This window comes from Mus caroli, unplaced genomic scaffold, assembly GCF_978045245.1.
Source record: "Mus caroli unplaced genomic scaffold, Mus_caroli_1 scaffold_19, whole genome shotgun sequence".
Taxonomy (NCBI): Eukaryota; Metazoa; Chordata; class Mammalia; order Rodentia; family Muridae; genus Mus; species Mus caroli.
In genome coordinates, this window is record NW_028227274.1 from 17899851 (window position 1) to 17920888 (window position 21038).

The 21038-nt window shown below is 43.5% G+C and overlaps 1 protein-coding gene across 1 annotated transcript in view; it reads right to left on the minus strand.

Moving 5' to 3' along the window:
* B4galt6 (beta-1,4-galactosyltransferase 6) overlaps positions 1-21038 on the minus strand; it is a 61594-nt gene that overhangs the window by 6813 nt on the left and 33743 nt on the right. Inside the window, exons 4-6 of the mRNA XM_021150701.3 lie at positions 15091-15215; positions 9478-9594; positions 1014-1201 (exon numbers count right to left, since the gene is read on the minus strand). Coding sequence (XP_021006360.1) covers positions 1014-1201; positions 9478-9594; positions 15091-15215 — 430 coding nt within the window. The remainder of the gene's footprint in view (positions 1-1013; positions 1202-9477; positions 9595-15090; positions 15216-21038) is intronic.

A 21038-nucleotide genomic window follows, 5' to 3' on the forward strand; every position in this document is an offset into this window, starting at 1 on the left:
GGATACTCTCATACTCGAGCATCCCCATAGCACCTTGTGCAATACGTACAGCTCCCACAAGTGGTCCTCTGTAACGTACAGCCAATTAAAGCTGGTATTTGGGTAAAGCAAGGTGGCACTACCTGTGGTAAGGCCTGTAACTGAAAAGTTCCCATCTGAGTTTTCCTCAAGCCTCCTGTCAATACTGGGTCATCAACTTTGACTTGAGTGTTTCAGATTTTACAGATTAACTACTTACATAGTAAAGACAGTATAGGAGTCTTGGGAGATGGCTCAGAATACCTTCTTGCTACCTAAACACAAGGAGCTGAGTTTGAATTCCCAGCACCCACATAAAAAGCTGTGTGTGTGTGTGTGTGTGTGTGTGTGTGTGTGTGCGCCAGTAGCCCAAGCACCAGGAAGGAGACAGGTCATGAGGCTTGCTGGCCATCCAGGCTAAATGATGTGGTTAACTCCAAGTCCAAAACTAAAATGGAAAATGACTAAGCGCTGACAAACTCTGGCCTTCAGATACATACTCACATGTGTTTATGTACCTGCCTACTCTTGATAGCACACACACACACACACACACACACACAGCAGGGGACATTTGCTTCACATAATTAAAGAGCAGGCAATCTGTGGAAGGGCAGTCGGGACCCTGAACCATCTCTAAGGAGAGGGGAGTCAGGAAGAGCTTGCATTGGGTCACACAGCTAGCACATGGTAGGATCAGGATCCAAGAAAGCCATCCCACAGATGGGCTCTACTGTCCAAGAAAAGGAAAACAACCTTGAGAGGAGCGAGTGACTAAGCAAGGCCCAAGGGTGAAAACCTAGATTTAAATCTCTTCCCCAACTCAACCCCCTTATATCTCAAATGGACAAACCAGTCCTTGTCCTGGCTCCCTAGGACATGTCGGAGCTGGGGACGATGCTCCTCAGTCTGTTGAGCAGGCTGAGATGGAGGTCCAGCATGCTGCTGCAAGCCCACACTCACTGTACAGCATCAAGAGGGGCCCAGCTACTCACATGTACATGTACTTGTCCAGCTTCGCTGCAAAGTGCCTCGGCATCTCTCCACATCCGTAGTAGTTCCGATCATTTTCAGGCAGATGATCCACATCATGGAAGATCACACAGTCCCAGGCTCTGTCTTTCATGGCCTCTTTGAAACCCACATTAAAGAGCATCGCACGATTGAATGGTTGTGTGCCGGTCTCCACAGAGCAGAGAAAACCAGAAATGAACTCAGACTTGGTCATGTGCTGATTTCCTATCGCTTCTTAATTTGTTGTATCATGGCCAAGTGATAATTATATCCCGTTAGTGAAAGAAACAAGTCAGCAGCATATGGAACACAGCCAGGCACCACTTCCCAGTGGAGGGTAATTTCTGAGAGGTCAGAGACCGATTAACGTACAGACATTCCAGAGTTACGTACACAAGCTATGCCTGCCGTATCATTGGGTGACACAGTTTGGGTACCACCATTTTATATGAATGATGCCACTGACAGGTGATGTTGCTATGGGGCACATGACTGCATACTGTTTACATTTACATATGACATGTTTGGTGACAAAGAGGAAAAGTAGGTAGTGGTTACTAATACTGATACAATGTACATTATATGAACAAGTCAACTCGTATTTCTGCTTTTCTTAAAATATGCCAGATCACAGACTATGTGCAACCAAACCTAAAGATAAAATAATAAAAATATTATACCAAAGAACACCCTGAACAACTAAAGGCAAGTATATTCTACTCTTTCTACAATATTAAAAATGAACAAGGGGTGCTGCTGGAGAAATGGCTCAGTAGTCAAGAGCCCTTTCCGCTCTTACAGAGACCCAAGTGTATTTCCTGCACCTACAACACACAGCTCACAACCTCTGTGACTCCACCTCCTAGGGCATCTGCGCTCATCTGCACATGCCCACTTTGAGTAATAACAATTTTTATTAAGACTGGAAGGAGGGGTGTGGCTCAGTGATAAGGACATTTGCCCAGCATCCTTGGAATCCTGGGTCTGATCCCTAACATGGCAAATGGGGAGAAAATTAAGACAAGAAACTGAAGGTGACTCACAAGCAGACACTTCCCTAATAGAATAGAGCTGGGCATCTTCTTGGAGGGACAGATGGACTCTGGAGGACTTTGGAGTCTTGATGTTTACAGTGTGCCAAGAACCTTTTAGATAATACACACCCAGCCTCCTCCCTATGAAGCTGTCCTACAGTACAGTGCACGGACAGCCGTTTCTCTTTTTACACTCTGTCCCTGCTTATGATAAGACAAGAACACTTTAAACCAACACAATACAGGAATTTAGGACATAAAACCCAAGATCCTACATTGTAACCATTTTCCTTTATTCACAGTGATGATCCTGTCTACGGGAAACAGCAACATTGCGTTTGGCATTTAATGAAAACTGAGGGCATTTACAAATACCTTAACAAGTTTTTAAAAATCAGTTTCAAAAACACAAGGAAAAGGACTGTGGTAGAAATGAAGGAGCCATGCAGTGCAGCCAACACCAGAGTGTGGCCTCGCGAGACATGTCACTCAGTATGCTGTGCTGGATGACGAAAGCAGGGTTTTTTGTAGTGAAATAGAAAAGATGGAAAGGAAGATAAATTGTAACATTATTATTGATACTGTGTAAATATTTCTTCAGTGCTGACTGTATTGACTTCTTCTTTGTCAATGAGATAACTGGTTTTTTGTATAACTAGATAGGCCAGTTGATATAACCTATCCCTTTAGTAACTGATGTAATTATAGAAATTTCAAATTATCTATCGGTTCCTTTTCTCCTCAACTCGATTACCACTGTCCTCATGGGCCAGCCATGTGACCATCATACAGGCTTCTGCTCCATGCCCTTCACACTCAGGTCTTTTATGTGGCTCTCTTAATTTGCTCAGGTCTAACTTTCAGAAGGTCCTTTGAAAAGTGTGTGTGTGTGTGTGTGTGTGTGTCTATGTCTGTGTGTGTCTGCATGAGTATATGTGAGTATGTGTCTGTGTGCATGCATGTGACTGTGTGTCCGTGTGTCTCTATGTGTGTGTGTCTGTGTTTCCCCAACAAATGACTGAAAATGTCACCGTCTACCCTGGAACTGACATTCTGAGTAGAAAATTCTGGGGTACAGTGCCTTTACTTTCCTTAAGAATCTGGAAGTCAGGCTTCTAGCTACTTGCAGTGACAATAGAGTTCATACATTCCTGATTCCTGCCATTTTTTCTATAGCCCTTTAAAATATCTTTTCTTTTTCACTTTTATTCTAAAATTGACAAATATGACACTTTATAATGGATGTGTGCCTTATTCACATGGGCATCTGGGGAGAGTATCTCTCTCCTAAAGACACATGCTTTGTCTGAGGCAGGGTTTCCCCTGTATAGCCCTGGCTGACCTGGAACTCATTCTATAGACCAGGCTGTCCTTGGACTCAAAATTCCACTTGCCTCTGCCTTCAAAGTGCTAGGATTAAAGGCATACACTACCATACCAAGCTTTGGAAATTTTCCTTATATTTTGTTCTTTAGCCCCTTCCTTCTATACTCCTAAAAACTTTTCTGCTGTGGTTCTTCTAGAACTCTGGTGAGTGAGTGCATTAATTACATATTAATATATTAAAAATCACAGCAAAACTCAGTGAGCGCCATAGATGGGGCATGTAACTCAGTGGCCATGCTAGATCCCTAGTACTAGGAAAAAGGAACAGAAATTAAAATGCCAGTCAGCATTTATGACGCTGACCATGTCATCGACAGAAACAGAACTCTTCTTGGAGCAGAGCAGAGCCTCACCAGGGCAGGTGAGAGGTCCAGTTTCAGAGTGGCTCTCATACAGGATGGCGTAATGCTATGAGGTGCTATCTTGGAGGACAGCGGTGCTCTTGGCCTTTGCTTCCTTACAATTTGGTTCCGCGTTAGCTGGTACTTCACCTCCCAGCTATTCTTCCAAAAGCTTTCAACTACCACATTTTCACGTGCACTGATGTTCTGCTCTGATCGCTCTTTCTTAACCATTCTCCTTTCAGAAATACTCTTTCCTTTTTCCGTTAGCTCCATGGACTCTGTGAGTTTTGTTGACTCTGTCTTCTTTCTTCTCTCTGTTACCTGGCTTGACTGTATCTCCTTTTTGGGCATTTTCTTTAAAACCTGGAGCTCTGTGACTGTCTATTCAAGTTTGAGAATAAAGTACTAAAAGCCAAGGAGAGCACAAGCTACTTATCACTGTGTGAATAAATAATGTCACTCTAATTAAAACCCAACCGAGCCACTAGAACCCAAGCCACTATCATCTCCTTTGAGGATGATTACAGAAGCTAAGTGCTCTCTCTCATGCTGGTCTCACCCATGTCTCCTTCTCTACATAGAGACTACTGTGTATTCTAAACTGAGCCTTCATGTCACATGAAAATTTACTACCGTTCCCTTCCAGAAGAGTAATGGGCTTTAGCTGGTGTGATGGGGAGTGTCAATGGGGGGTAGTCTAGAGGTCAGGCTGGTCTGTCAGCATGCCTGTGAAAGATCTTCCTCGATTCTATTGATTAACATGGTTAAGACCAAGCCCACTGTGAGCAGTATCATTCCCTGGCTTTGGGCTATTGATTAACATGGTAAGAGCAAGCCCACTGTGAGCAGCATCATTCCCTGGCTTTGGGTCCTCAACTATATGAGGGTATAGAAGGTGAAAGCCAGGCGTAGTGGTGCACACCTTTAATCCCAGCACTTGGGAGGCAGAGGCAGGTGGATTTCTGAGTTTGAGGCCAGCCTGGTCTACAAAGTGAGTTCCAGGATAGCCAGGGCTATACAGAGAAACCCTGTCTTGAAAAAAAACAAAACAAAAACAACAACAAAAAGAAGGTGAAAGGCGAGGTAAGCGTGAGTGTTGAATCTCTCTCCTCTTGATTGTGGGTGGGCCATCCATAACCAGTGCTCTGAGTTCCTGCCTTAACTTCTTTGAGATGATGGACTGATTTTGAGCTGTTAGCCAAAACAAATCCTTTCTTTCCTAAGTTTCTTATTACCGACGTATTTTACCACAGCAACAAACGATGACCCTGGCTTATTCACTACAGAAACCCTTTGTTGAGTGAAGGGAAGTGGGATGCACACAAGTGAAAAAGCAGAGGCCTGTCCTTGCCTTTGTAGATGCCTAGGGTCGACTCTTCCTTCTGGGTCTAAAGTGTCTCTCTAGTGAAGTCACCGAGTTTGCCTTGCCATAATTGAAGTAGAGGGATCCCTTGCTGTCCTTAAAAAGACAGACAGAGTAAAGGCCTGAGGGATCCTAAGCTGACTTTACCCTGCTGTCTTTAGACCCCATGACAGCCCAGAGCTTTCCCTATGGTTTCTCTGGAGGCTAAACTCTAGGATATGCATCTCAATCATCTAGCAATACAAACATAGATGAGGCACTTGGGCTGTTCTGTATTGAACATGAGCAGCTCAATGCTCAAGCCTGGCTCTGTGCTCTATTTCAGCAGTGATGACTATTGGGAATTGAACTCCTTTCTTGTCTCAACTGTGTTCTATATACATGAAAGATCTAAACAGCATCTGCTCTGCTGGGCAGCTGTTAGCTCCATCTCTGTCCTTATGAGGTAACAACTGAACAGAACTTTCTCTCTCAGTCATGCCTACTCCTCGACACCCCAGCTTTCTGGGTGCTCTTCAGCTGTGCTGTACTTCCTGGCACTCAACCAGCAGAAGTGATTCCTTTACTTCATGAAGGTGAAAATATTTCTGGTTCAAAGCTACAAGCTATCAAATGTTTGTTGCTGATTTAGTATCAATCAAGGCTGAGATTCAGACCTAACAGACTTGAGAGCTAAAATGCAGATCTCAGCTGCTCCAATAGCTTCATCACATACAAAAAATCATTCAACGAACTGAACTCCACAGAGTGCATGCCTTCAAAATTCTGACTTATCATGTTTTTTTGGTTTTTTTTTTTTTTTTGGTTTTTCGAGACAGGGTTTCTCTGTGTAGCCCTGGCTGTCCTGGCACTCACTTTGTAGACCAGGCTGGCCTCAAACTCAGAAATCCGCCTGCCTCTGCCTCCCGAGTGCTGGGATTAAAGGCGTGCACCACCACGCCCGGCCATGTTTTTTAAAAAGTCAATTCGTTTATAGGATAAGTTACTATGTTGAAAATTGTACACACTTAGGTCATGCATCATTGCACACACCTTTAATGCTTGCTGGCTCTTAAGAGGGAAGTAAAGGCAGGTGATCTCTGTGAATTCAAGACCAGTCTGGGCTATCTATTGAACACCAATCAGGGCTACACAGTGAGATGCTGTCCCAATGCGGGGTGAGTGGGCATAGTTCAAGGGGGGTGGAATTAAAGCATATACAAAAATGCTGAAAAAGATTTTAATTCAGAATAAACTACAGAAGAAAAACTTCGATTGGATATCCTTCAGTCTTCAGTAAAAAATCAGAGTAATTGCTACCTTAGGCCACACTTGGTCCATTATTAATTTTGTTGCACTGGGCAGTGGTGGCACACGCCTTTAATCCCAGCACTTGGGAGGCAGAGGCAGGTGGATTTCTGAGTTCGAGGCCTGCCTGGTCTACAGAGTGAGTTCCAGGACAGCCAGGGCTACACAGAGAAACCCGTCTCTGGGGAAAAAAAAAATTGTTGCATATTCTACTAAAAATGGAGGGTGACATTGCAAAACAAAACAAAACAAAAACCAACAAAAAAAAATGCTTATCAAAACAGGCAAGTAAATTTAATGGAACAGTACAGAAAGACCAGAAATAGATTTACACACATGTTCCATCTAAGGGGTCAATTAGAAAAGATTCTCTGCTTTATAAATGATGAAATAACTAAAATCCATAGCTAAGATCAAAATCAAAACAACACAACAATAGCCCTTCCTCCTTACCTCACAGCACGTTAAAGACTGACTCAGAGGCACTAGCCGAAATATGAGAGTAAACCTCAAATGTTCTGGGGGGGGGGGGGATACTCTGAAAGTGTCAGAAAACCATTCTCAACCGCAAAACAAGAAGCAGGAACTAAAAAAAAAAAAAAGATGAACAAGTTGGACTTTATCAAAATGAAACCTTTGCTTTTTAATAAAACCCTGTCTGGAGTTGAGACTGTGTCTGACCGGCAGAATACTTCAATAGCAGGGACAAGGCTCTGGGTTTAGTCCCAGCACTGAAGGGAGGAAAACAAACACTGTCAAAATGAAAGCGCAGAGCACAGTGTACAGATAAACACTTGCCACGCATGAGCCACCTACAGTGAGCGGACACAAAGAATTCTTCAACCCAACCAAAAAGACACTTCAATTAAAATATCATAAAGAGACTAAACAGAGACTTCCAAATCAAATGAACAGCAAAGACATTTTTTTTAAAAATGACCAACACCATTAATCAGTAAAAGAAATGAAAGATTCAATGAGACTCTACAGACCCATCAACCAGGACACGTGCAGGTAAGGTGCAATGTGATTGGAAAGGCCAGGATGACAGTCAGGTTTGATGGACACCTTGGCACAACCTGGCGTCACCTGAGAGTCTCAACTGTCCCTGGGGATCATGATTAAGTTAATGGATGTGAGTGGAGCCAGCTCACTGTGTGTGGTCCTGTTTCCTGCCAGTCTGGAACTATGTGAGTGAAGGGAAGCAGCCAAGCCAGCAAGCAGGTGAGCACGCTAGTCCTTGCTTCTCTGCTCTTCACTGAGGGCATGACGACTATTCTAAGTCCCTGCCATAATAGAACCTGGGGTCGTGAGTCCTCTTCCCTCAGCTGCCTTTTGTCAAGGTATTTTATCACAGCAACAGAAATGAAAGAGTCGGTGTGCATTAGGACAAAATACTGTGCCTACAGCTGAGGTCAGAGTAGGAAAGAGAGCTCTCTCTTCCAGGGTTATTACAGTATGTTAGGTTTCTGACACAGCACTTTACACTTTAAAGGATACAATAAAGTAAGTACATTATTTCATTACACTTATTATCATGGTCTTTAAACAAAGGCACAGGCCACAAAAATAAGGCAAGGTCACTTCAATTCTGTATAGATGATGCCAGCTTGCTTAGTAACCATTCAAGGCAAATGGAATGAAGTTTGTTTTGCTTGAACAATATTTATTTACTAATTGTATTCTCTTCCTGTTTATCTCTTGTTCTGAAAGAACTCTAGGCTCCCATCTGGAAGGGATCCTGGCCTTTACAGATTGATTCTCTTCGTGATTTATGCTGACCTGTCTGTCAGGCCCTGGATGAGCATTTACTTACCGAGCTGGCCCCTACTGTGAAATGGATAGTGTTCTAGCACCGGAATCAGCTCACGTGGCTGACAAGCTATGTAAGTCTACAAGAGAAGCAGCCAAGGCTCTGCTCCCAAGAAACATGAAAGTAGCAAACTATAAAATCAGAATAGAAGATGTTCATTACATACCATCATTCCTCTTTTTAAGGATTACTCCCTGGCTCTCTTCCAGACCCTTAATTACCTAATGATGTCAAGGCAATAGTAACTTTCAAGGCTAGTCAGCAGTCCTTCCAGACAAAGAAAATCCCCATCAAGAGTATCAACACTTAGACTGAAAAAACCAATATGAAATCTTTATCCTTTGCTTTCTGCATTGAAATTCATAGGTCAGAAATAAAATCACAGAGGGTGTGTCTGAGGTCATTCATATAATGAGTGCATCCATAATTCAGAATAAGATAGGACACTGATGGCATTCCAACTTGCACCATCGTGAGTTCCACACAGCTGCACAGGACTAAATACTCCCGAGTGGCCGATGTTAATAAGAAGCAATACCCCCAAGTAAACTGCCTTTAGTAGAGGTTAAAAACAAAACAAGCTCACATATGTAAGGAGAGCAGAAATGGATCAATACTACAAGCCCAGCACTTAATTCTGCTGAGTAAGAATCAGTCACAGGTACTTACAAACCAGCTTGCCAATCTAATATGTAGGTGTGGTGGGTTCAATAGGAAGGGACCCCATAGATTCATGTGTTTGAATACTACTATTAGGAGGTATGGCCGCACTGGAGCAAGTGTGTCCCTGTGGGAGTGGGCTTTGAGTTCTATGCTCAAGCTAAGTGCCGTGTGGCACAATCTCCTGCTGCTTCTGGATCGACACGGAGAACTCTCAGCTCCTTCTCCAGCGCCATGTCTGCCTGCATGCCTCCATGCTTCTCAACAATAGATTACCTCTGAAACTGTAAGCCAGCCCCAGCTGAATATTTTCCTTTATAAGAGTTGCTGTAGGCATGGGGGTCACTTCACAGCAATAAGAACACAAACTAAGGCAAAGATATAAAGGCATAAATATACCAATACTACATATCAAAGTCAAGCAAAACCATTGCTCAATTCGTTTGACCAAATTGCAATTATTACCAAACAAAAAGCAAATTCAATTCCAAATATGATTTCATTTGATCCTACAGCTGAAATTCTAACTATTTACTGCCATTTTGAAACTGTCCTCACCTGTTCGATGACATAAAAGGCAAATTCCAGCCGCTGTTTCTGGAGCATCGGAATCAGGTGCAGGAAAAAAATCGGAAGATGTTCATGGCGGTTTCGGAAGGGGATGAGAACTGCCACCTTCAAAACAGAACAGAACTCCTGCAGCACGGGCGAGGCAGCGTAGCAACCAAGCTCACATGAGCTGAGCCTTGAAAACTAGCCTTTACGCCATTAACCTTGTTATAGTCTCACCAGAGGCTCACAGGCTCAGCCCGTGCCTGAATGCCCATTAAGGTCTCGTGAAACTAGGAAGGACAGATGAGCTCTGAACACTTCTTAAACATCACTTACGAAGCTACCCTCCCCACCCCATCCCATCCTCCACCCCTCATCATCCCTAGACCCACCACCCCATCCTTAACTTCTAGGATCCAAACTTTGCCAGACCTCTGGTTCTGACCTTCACAAACCTCAAGTGTCTTCTCATTTACTTCCTGAATTTGAGTTCAATTGATCACATTGTTAACTTGCTAATATAATTTGAAACCAACACAGAGAATTAGCTATACATGAATTCAAAAAAAAAAAAATCACTGAATTTTCAAACAATTTAACAAATAAAAAGGTTACTAAAATGTCTGTATCACTCCATATTTTGGACTTTAAAAGAACCATAAACCTGGGGTTTGTTGAATTTTTTAATCTAGACCAATATACATTGATTGAGAATAGAAGTTCTGGAACTCATTTTACTTGTGAAATCAGGACATGACATTAGATATTGCCAAAACAACAACAACAAAAACCATCAATGGAGCTAGGGGTGTAATTAAAAGTGAAATACATGATTAGCATGTGTAGGTCCTGGATTCAGTCCTCAACACCAAGAAAAAAAAAAACATGTATATTATTCATATTGTCAGAATTGCAAAAGGGACAAACTGAGCTATCAAGGGTTTACTTTAGAAGAGAAGATCAAGCTTGAAGTTTCTGAGGCTAGAAAGACCACTTGTCTCCCTTTACTGATGTGACAGCTAGGACAGAGACAATGCTAAGAGGCTGGCATTCCCATTGGTGATTTTCCATTTGGTAAGTCATGGGTACTACCATGATTCACTCCCCCTAAGGACCGCGCTCCCATTTGACTTGCCCCAGAAGATATCTCTTAGGTACCCAGAAGAGCTCTTGGGGATCTGCATGATGCTACAGAAGTATCTAAGACTCCTACCCTGCTCCCTCACCACTTGCTGCTCACTGAAGGTGCTAAGCAGGAACTTGATGTGGGCTTCTGATGGTTGGCACAGCGGAGGATTTCCTAACTCAATCAGCAGCTCAAAGGGCCTGGGGTCAGTTATGAGGATGGCAAGACAGTTAGCGAGTGTTACATCCATGCCCAGAGTCTAGCAGTGGAACTGTAGAAAACTCTGCCCCTCTTGGCTTTGCCTCTGGCTACAAGTTGCCTACCTATGACATAATACAAACAAGCTCCAAAGCAGTAAAGACAAGTTACAGGTACCAAGCAGGGGAGATACTCGTCAAGGAAGAGTGCCTGACAAACGAGCAGCCGAAAGTTCCCCTGACCCCTCCCCGAGTCACAGCACACACTCTATGCTCACTATACACACAAAAATAAATAAAAACTTCCAAATCCAAGTTCTAGGGGTTGTAGAGATAGCTTGGTGGTCAAGGATGCTTCCTGCTCATTCAGAGGCCCTGAGTTCCATTCCCAATATCTAGTTTATCCACAGCCACCTGTAACTCCAGCTCCAAGGGATCTGACTTCCTTTTCTGGCCTCCAAGGGCATCTGGACATACAAACACACAGACAGGTAGATACATACATACAGATGAAAAGAAATCTTAAAAACAGACAAACAAACAGATTATAGATATTTAAGCAAAGAAGCCAGTCTGGACTAAAGACTGCCCCCATGAATTAAATACAATTAGGGTGAGAAGTTGACCATGCAAGGACGGCAAATGCCAAGGTCACAGCCCTTAATGCCATGAGACCCTCAGAAGTGTCTACAACACCGAGAGCGAGGTTTTGGCATGGTTAGTTTGCTGCTGTTTGTTTGGTTTTTGTTTTAGTTTTGGTTTGGTTTGGTTTTTCTTTAGACTTTATTTTTATGTTGTGTATGTGAGTACATCGTCGCTGTCCTCAGACACAGCAGAAGAGGCATCGGATTCCATTAAAAATGGCTATAGTACGTTGCTAGGAATTGAACTCAGGACCTCTGGAAGAGCAATCAGTGCTCTTAACTGCTGAGCCATCTCCCCAGCCTCCTGCTGTTTGTTTGGTTTTTTTTGTCTTAGTAAGAAACTGAGAAAGCATTCTGGCCATGACATTTTAATAGCAAATGCATGTCCAAATTACAATGAGATGGTATCACATGTAGAGATAATCTCTTGTGTGTTGAATAAAAAGCATTCACCTGTCAATAAAAAAGTGATTGACCAATGAATTTAAGACAGGAAATTATGAGGTGGGACATCCAGCAAAGAGAGAGAAGGATGCTGGGACAGAGACAGGTGGAGATTGGCCCCAGAACACTGGTGGATTCAGCACCAAAAATCTGAGGAGCAGGTACCCAGCCACATGGCAGGCCTTAGAATAGAATAACTGGATGATTAACTTATGAACCAGCCGGGGAACAGCCAACGCTTATGGCCTAGGTATCTGTAAATATATTTGAGTCTCAGAGTCCTTATATCAGGAGCCGGGCCAGAAGGAAAAACATGAGTATACAGAAAAACACACAACTACAATCCACATCTTAAGTGACAGGCCTAAAGCTCTCGTGTGTGTGTGTGTGTGTGTGTGTGTGTGTGTGTGTGTGTGTGTGTAATAAAGCTAAATAATATCTTTAAAATTCACTTGGCATTCCCTCTGTATCTATAAAACAATATTCTTAATAGTGTGTAATTTACTGCCCAGAAAGAAGAAAAGCACAATGTCTCATGGAGCCATCAGCACTTCTTCCGCATGTGTGGACTTGCCAGACGGAGCCCCTCTCTTCTGGATGTACCATAGAGGACTTTTGGTTACTACATTCAGGAACAATGCTTTTATCTTCCCAAATCCTTTCTCATCACCCGCCTTATTCAAGAATATTTATGCCACTCAGTTACTTCCCACTTCAGAACCGGTTGTGTACCTTCTGCCCTTGCTCACTGCCTCTTAAGTACACTGTGAAAGTGTCTACCACACAGACTTTGCCCAGCAAGCACGCTCTGTCACAGGTGGCTGTGTGCCACTGAAACTGGGTATTAGGAATGGAACTCAGTCTTCTGCATGAGCAGCAACCATTCTTAATCACTGAGCCACCGCTCCAGCCCCTATAATTTGGTTTTTAAAAATGTATTTATTTTTGTGTGTATGATGTGTATATACTCCCCTCTCACACTCTGAAGCACACGCCTCCTACGCCCCAGCATGGCAGAGCTTTAGACTAGGCTAGTTTAGAGCCCAGCTAGCTGTTGCCACTGAATTAGAAGGAAGCAGGCGTGAGCTACTGAGCTCTCATTCTCCTGGGGTGCTGTAGCTTGCCCTTCATCTTCTTCCTCATTTCCAGTGCCTATAGGAACAAATTTCAGATTGATAAAGAAGGGCGGAGGCAGTTCTTATCTGTTCCCTCTACTAAAGTCATAATGTCTGATGACTGCTCAAGAATGGCATGTGTCCCTTAACATCTCTGGTTTTTCGAAACAGGGTCTCTCTGTATAGCCCTGGCTGTCCTGGAACTCACTTTGTAGACCAGGCTGGCCTCAAACTCAGAAATCCGCCTGCCTCTGACTCCCGAGTGCTGGGATTAAAGGCATGCGCCACCACGCCCGGCTTTAACATCTCTTAACATCCAGAGCTGAGCTGACATAGGTGGTTAAGACCCATTCCTGGGAGACCTTGGGTGACATGAGGAAGTCCGAGCCTCTAATCAAGACATCATCAAGCCAGAGACTGCAAATGTCAGAGCAATTACTCAAGACCTCACGTGAACCCTGCATGGAAAGCCAACATTGCAGGTAACCACCTGAAAAGCACCAATCTGCCCCCTGTAATTCCCCTGTGGAAGAGAGCCTGCCCCCAAAGATGCCAGACCTATGGAGAACCTTCCTCTCAAGCCTGTGGTATCAGGAATACCCACAGAGTTCTAGAATCTCTAATACTGCAAGACTGCAGCACAAACTGACTTAGAACTTAGAAAACAGAGAGAGGGAGCCTCAAAGAACATGTGTTCAGTAACTGCTTTCTTCTTTCCCTCAGCTCTGTAGGATTACAAGCAAGCAAAGGCGGCGGTTGGGGAGGGATTGAACTTGGCAAGCATAGCTCACCTCTAAAGGATCTTCAAATTTCCTCCTGCAATTTTACTTAGTTCAGCTTAAAACTAAAAACTACATACATTTCATTGTGATGGCTATTCTTGGTTGTCAACTTGACTACATCTGGAATTATCTAAAACCCAAGTGGCTGGGTACTTGTGGGAAAGATTTTTCTTTCCTTAATTAAATCATTTTAACTGGGAATATCTACTTTTAATCTGGAGCTTTTGAGGTAGGAAGATCCACCTTTACTCTGAGCCTCATCATTTGCTGGCAGTCTATAAAAAGGACAAGGAATAAGAAAGCTTGCTCTCTTTGCCTGCTTGCTCTCACTCTCACCAGAAAGTCCCTTCCTTTGCTGGCATCAGAGCCTTACATCTTTGAGATTCTGGCATAGACTGAAGACCAGCTGAGACATCCAGCCTTGTGGACTGAACAACTACTAGAGTCTTGGACTTTCCACTGGTATATAGCGATGGTTGGACTAGCTGGACCACAGCCTATACGCCATTCTAATAAATGAGAAGTTGAACAGCATATAAATCTCCTCTGTATCACACACACACACACACACACACACACACACATGTTAGAAGGACTACTTCCAGGTTGAAGTCACCTGATTTAATGACTCCTGGATTTCATTGCGAGTGCATAGTGCCATGCTGGACTCAAACATAGCACCATTACACAAATGTTCGTTCAGGATCAGTTTCATAGTATTGAGAACAGCGTCCAGCCTGTTTTCTTTGTTGTTGTTGTTGGTGGTGGTGGTGGTGGTTGGTTGGCTGGTCTAGTGCACAAAAGGCTGACCTACTCCCTTACAGTTTTTCAAACAAAACATTAAATAGAATTCGGACATGTGAAGCACCTGTGCTCTGCCTTAAGACAAGCAAAGAGCTCAAAGCTCTTTCAAGCTTGACTGTGGCCTCTGTGAAGCCTCTGGTGGCCCAGTGCTGGACCCAACTGAAAACAAGGACATTAGAATTCCTCCTGTGACCTCTCAGTTCCAGAAACTGGTGGGATATGCCTTCAGGTGTCAACAGTCATTGGAGACACCTGCAGGAGACAGATGGCTCCAAAAAGAAATCCATTCTCTGTCTTCTTTCTTTACCAAAAGCCCCACGGCCCTGAGCACACATGCGCGCATGCGCACTCTGTGCATGCACAGGTACATTTACAGCCTTCAAAATAACAGCACCAGCTACAGTGCAATAAATGCATACATTTTGATGCTTTCACTTTGAACCAAGCACCTTCTTGCCCCCAAATGTTTAGTCACTGCCACATAGCCTGTGAGGAAAACTGCCTCACCTTCCATCTGGGCTTGCAGTCCTTGGGCCTCCAGTGGCCTCCTGGCCCAATCTCTGAGTCCTTGGAGAAGAGCTGATGGACTTCATCAAAACTGATCTCACTCACATTGACAGTGAGGAATCCCCCTGCAGTCAAAACACATAAAGAATTGTTTTACTTTTTTTTCCTCTTTTCTTATTTATTTATTTATTTGCCTCAAACTGCATGAAGGAACAGCATCAGTCACAGAGTGATGGACAGTATGGGGTACTCCTGTTGTCACCACGTAGTTAAGGAATAGCACCTCCTTTCACTTCTAGATGGTAACTTTTATGATCACCACACTACATTTAGTACACTGGCTTAAGAAAATGAAAATTGTTAGCTTTGCTTTTTAAAAAGGAAATATATTTGGAAACTGTAAACAGCACACTCTTACAATTTAACAAATAATCAAGTATTTTAAAGTGTGTGTGTAAGTGTGTGTGTGTGTGTGTGTGTGTGTGTGTGTGTGTGTGTAATATATAGAGGGCAGACATTAGTTAACTTCTTCTAGTCTCAGTACTCAGGTATCTTCCACCTTTTGAGTCCGGGTCTCTCATTGGCCTAGAACTTTGCCAAATAGACTAGATGACCAGCCAGCTTACAGGAATTCACCTGTCTCTGACCCTCATCTCTCCATCACAGGACTACAATCGTGCACCAACACAGCTGGGCTTTTATGTGTCTTCTGCTGACTTGAATTCAGGTCCTTGTGTTTAAGAGGCAAAACCTCTCCAGATCATCAGTGTCCCTAGCCCAGGAACATGAACCCGAGAACCTGCTGGGGGACATTGCTTTTTCTCTGACTCTTCTGTAAAAAGGTGCCATCCAAAGAGGTTGGATCCATTCGATTCAAAAGCCCGCAGTATCAGCAGGCTCCATAGCCACAGATATAATGGAGCTCAGATCAAAAACATTTGGAAGAAAAAAGAATGTCATGTAAATTTTTTTCTTCCCTAAACAAACAACATACATGGTACCTTTATTTATTAGACAGTATATATAGCCAATCTGGAAATAACTGAAAGTGTGCATGAGGCCATGCACAGGTTACATGCAAATATGACAACATTTTATCTAAGAGACAGAGGTCCACGGACTTGGGGACTCTGAGATCCTGAAGTCAATTCCCCACTCCCAGAGAGAGGATTGTCACCTATAGAAGGATGGGGGACATACTCATACATATTGGCTGCTATCACTCTTAATTACAGGCCTTCCACCCCACCCTCCAGCCCCCAGAAGTAAACACAGGTCCCACACAAGGTACTGAGGCAAGAGAGACAGATGAAAAAATTAACTCTGCAACCCAACTGATCACATTACAATAGCTGCAAAGGCAGTACTCAGTTCCCCAAGGGCTCTGAAAACAGTAGATGAAGCTTCCTTGGGGCCAGAATGTTTGTGGGCTTGAGCTAGACCACCCAAATAAACACTGCACCTCAAAAGACAAAACAAAAAACAAAACCAAAATGATTCCTTAAGATAAATAAATAGGCAAACCAGCTCATCTATGTTTTAAAGCTTTACTTAACTTGTACACCATTTAACCCTTATTGTAAATTACATCCTCTAAATAATGTAATGTGCAAAGCAACATGATCGTGTATCCAGTCACTTAAACACACTTCCAGGGACTCTTGCTCTTGAAAGGGCCTCAAACACCCCTGTCTTTGGTATGTGACATTTCTTGTATGACTCTGTCTAAATATCTTTGCCTCACTCTGGCTGGTCCTGAGACTCTTTTCTATAGTGTAGTCAAGGATCCAGCTCACCTGAGAAGTTTCTGTGGCACCTCCTTGTTCTAAGTCCTCAGTTACTGACTTGTCTGTATGTGATGATAAAGATGGAGTCTAAGTAGTAGCCCAAGCTAGCCTTGAACTCCCATGAGTTGGTTGGTTGGGTTGTACAGGGTTGGTGTCTGAACCTAAGACATTACACATGTTAGGCAAGTGTTCTATCCTCCAATTCTATCTCTTTGTGCGATACCCCATTTGTTTGTTTTTTGTTTTAATTAAAAAACAAAGTCTTTCAAAGTTGACCAAGCTGAGCTTTTAGTTGCCATCTTTCAGTCTTGGTCTCCCAGAAAGCTGGGATTCAGACCCAAACCTCCAGATGCAGCTCTGGCCTTGAACTCTCAAATCTCCTGCTTCAGCTTCTGGTACAGGCTTACAGGTATGCACCATCATAACCAACCCCTGATACATCTGCCTTTTATAAAATTGCATGTGAGTGTGCACACCTCACAGATCCCCCTGCTGTGGTTACCTTAAGAAGGTGCTGGGAACCAAACTTGGGTTCAAAGGAAGAGTGATAATATTACTGCTAACCTATCTTTTAGCCCCCTACCACCAGCAGTTGTTAGGAAAGAATTCGTATATACAAGACAGCATATTTATTCCGAGTGCCTGCCATGCATCAGGCCCCTGATTATACAAAGCTGAACAGCTAAGGATTTCCAAGATGTTCTTGGTCTAACAAGCACCAGCTCTGCAACAGAACACTCCCAGCTCTATCTCTGCAGTGAGAATGAATCACTCTTAATCTAGGTGAATCCTGAACCAAGAGCTCACTAACATCCCTCACCAATGTCCCTCAAAGACATGCTGTCCTCCTGACCTCAGTGAAAGCCAGGAACATAGAATCACATGTCATCTTCTAGCGGTTTACTAACCTGATACCTGCTAAAGTCCAAAATAGGTTTAAAAAAAATCAGTCTAATGCTCTCCAGTCAAGTCTTTCTTTTAACTTCCTCATCTCATAAGGTTAAACCAACTGGCCATGTTGTTCCTGAGTCTTCAGAGAATCATGCAGCTACAGCTGCACTCGGGAATCACTTGGTCCCTCCTCTCCAGGTGTCCCCTCCCCTTCCTCCTCTAGTCTGTATGCTCAAGTCTAGACATGGTCTCCCCTCACATCCCACCTCATCTGATGAGGCAGGCCTGGCAGAGGCTGCACGCAGTGCTCACGTGCTCACGCACTCCCGCACGCACGCACGCTACAGAGCCATATTTGTAGATATAAATGCCTATGCTTGCCAGAGTGAACTAAGAGGAAAATCTATCTTCTAACACCAGCCTGTTCTACTGACAAAATATAAACAAATACCCACCCTCCTTTCAAGAGACAAGATACACAAAGTAGCTGATCTTAAAATGGTCAGATTTATGGATGTAAAACAGAATGAGGCCTACAAACTTAAGAGAGGAAGGCAAGTCAAATGTAAGAGAAACCCTTGACATCAGGCATAAACTACAGAGAATTGGTCACAAAGCACAAAGAGAATGTAGCACTCATCAAATAAAAATCACAACAATAGTGGCTGGAAAGATGGCTCAGCAGTTAAGGGCAAGCACTGACTGCTCTTACAGAGGTCCGGAGTTCAATTCCCAGCAACCACATGGTGGCTCACAATCATCTGTAATGGGATCCAATGTCCTTTTCTGGTATATCTGAAGACAATGACAGTGTACTCATATACAATAAATAAATAAATAAATAAATAAATAAATAAATAAATAAGTCACACAAATATATCAGATGCATTTTAAAGTAAAATGCTAGCTGGTGATCAGGCTACATCATAAGCAGCTTACCTAAGTAATAGATCTTTGTGTTCTTGCACTGTTAAACAAGTTTACCTTTTCTCCAGCTTTCTCAGCTCAGCAGCCATAATTATTATCGTAAGGTTTCCCAGCATCCTTGGCAGTTTCATTTCCATCTCCAATGCATATATATATGTTCCACTAAATCAGGAGTCAGGCCTATGGGTGGCTGCTGGCTGAAAGATGCCTGCACCCAAGGCACCGTGTCTTCAGCTTCCCTGTGATTGCTTTCCTCATTTGCAACCCACCCCGTCTGTTATCGGCTTCCCTGTGTAGCCATTGCTCTTGGCTCTGTAAACCTAACGCCTTGCTCTGAAGGACAGAGATGACCCAGTGACAGAAAGCCTGCCAGCAGCAGCACCTTCATTCCAGGTGTGGGTCTTCTGGTCCCTAAGGAAAGCCACTTCCAAGTCCCTACAAGTCCCAATGCTTTACAAAAGCATTTTACAGTCATCTTCAAAGGAGCCAGATGTATATGAGGCTCTGCCGGTTACCTAGAAGGGCAAAGGGGAAGGGTGGAACCTGAGCCAAGACAAGCCACGTGTCAATCTTACAGCCACACCCACAGACTGCTGTTGTGAATGAGAATACTGCACCAAAGTTGACCCAAGACTTGAGCCTCCTGAATGTGCACACGAGAAGCAATGCCTCCTGGCTTGAAGCTGGACCTGCTGGTCTGGGCTCTGTTGGGCTTTCAGAGGCCAAAGACAGGTAATGGCAAGGTGGATTATAACACATCTCTAAGTGGGTGATGGCAAGGTGGATTATAACATATATCTAGGCAGGATTCGAGGCTTTGTTTTTTTATTCTATTAAATGCAGGCCTCAGAATTGCACACATTCAATCCGTGTGAATTACTTGAGCTTATATTCTCCTTACAACTCAAGTATAAGACTTCTAATCTGTAGGCAGAGGGCTCTTTCCCTATAAATCAACAGTTTGAAATGATTTCATCACTCACACAGAGGCTGGGGGTGGGGATCGGGGGCTCTATCAGTCTTAAGTAGAAAAAGTCGAATTCCTGATTCTTTGCTTGCCCGTGTTGCCCCCAGGGACTTAAATATACACTGTCCAGACCTCTGGTGACAGTGTGAAAGACTCCCGGGAATACTGCTCTCATGAGAAGGACGTTGGCTCCCCCACCCTCCAGCTGCTCAGTCTAGCTCTGTGGTGAATATGACTCACCCTGGCATCATTTACCTACTGTCCTCTCTGAAGCTAACACCAGCACTCCTTCAATTTCCATAACTTCAAAATGTTTTCTTACTCAGCTATTTTTTGAAATGACCAAACCAGAGCTTTCTAAGCATAAAACAGTGGTTTTCAGTTATAAATCCCAACACTAAGTGCAATGCCTTCAGCACAGATAAATTGGCAGGTGAATGTGTAGATAGGTGGGTAGAAAGATAGATGGATAGATAGATGGGTGGATGGTGGATGGATGGATGAGTAGATGGGTAGGGGTACATGGATGGATAAGATAAATGTGTGGATAAGTGAGTGTGTGGGTGGATGTGTGGGTAGATGTGTGGGTGGATGGATGTACGTACGCACGGATGTGCGTCTGCACGCACGGATGTGCGTCTGCACGCACGGATGTGCGTCTGCACGCACGGATGTGCGTCTGCACGCACGGATGTGCGTATGTATGGTGGCGGTACAGTATTGCCCTCCACTTCCTTTCTTACCTGCATTTTGAATTCTGATTCCACCAGGTGCTAACACGTCTTTGAAAACACTTGTACCAAAGATATCCCACGTGAAAATGAACAATCTAACACATCAGATAACTTCCCAGGCCCTTGTCTCTTAATTTAAACAGTACACAGTTCTTAGCACTCACCCTGCCCCCAACACACACCCACTTGTGGTTTTCCTTGATTTGTTCTGAACAAGTTACAAACAATAAAAAGCTGAGTCTCCAATCAATTTCCTTGCTTCTGTTCCCAACTCTGCCTTGTAACCCACCCTGTGAACTGGGAATTCCTAGTGGAACTCACATCTTTCATCAGATGCCTTTCCCATCCCCAACAATAATAGCATCTGACAGACCCCTTACAAGACATAACCTGCCACCATTTACCTCTTTCCTTGCTTCTGAGATACTCACTTGTTCTTTCCTTTTTGCTTTTGACACAGTACAATGTGTGCATTAAATGCAATGCTTCTTTCTTGTCCCCAAAAGCCACTATGCAAATGAATTCAAGAAAATACATCATCGCCTTCTGCCTTTTCAAATGTGTTTCCCAGAGACAGTGGCATGCCAAGAACTCCCCATGTACCACGTCTCAATGCTCTGTATAAATTATCACCACTACAAG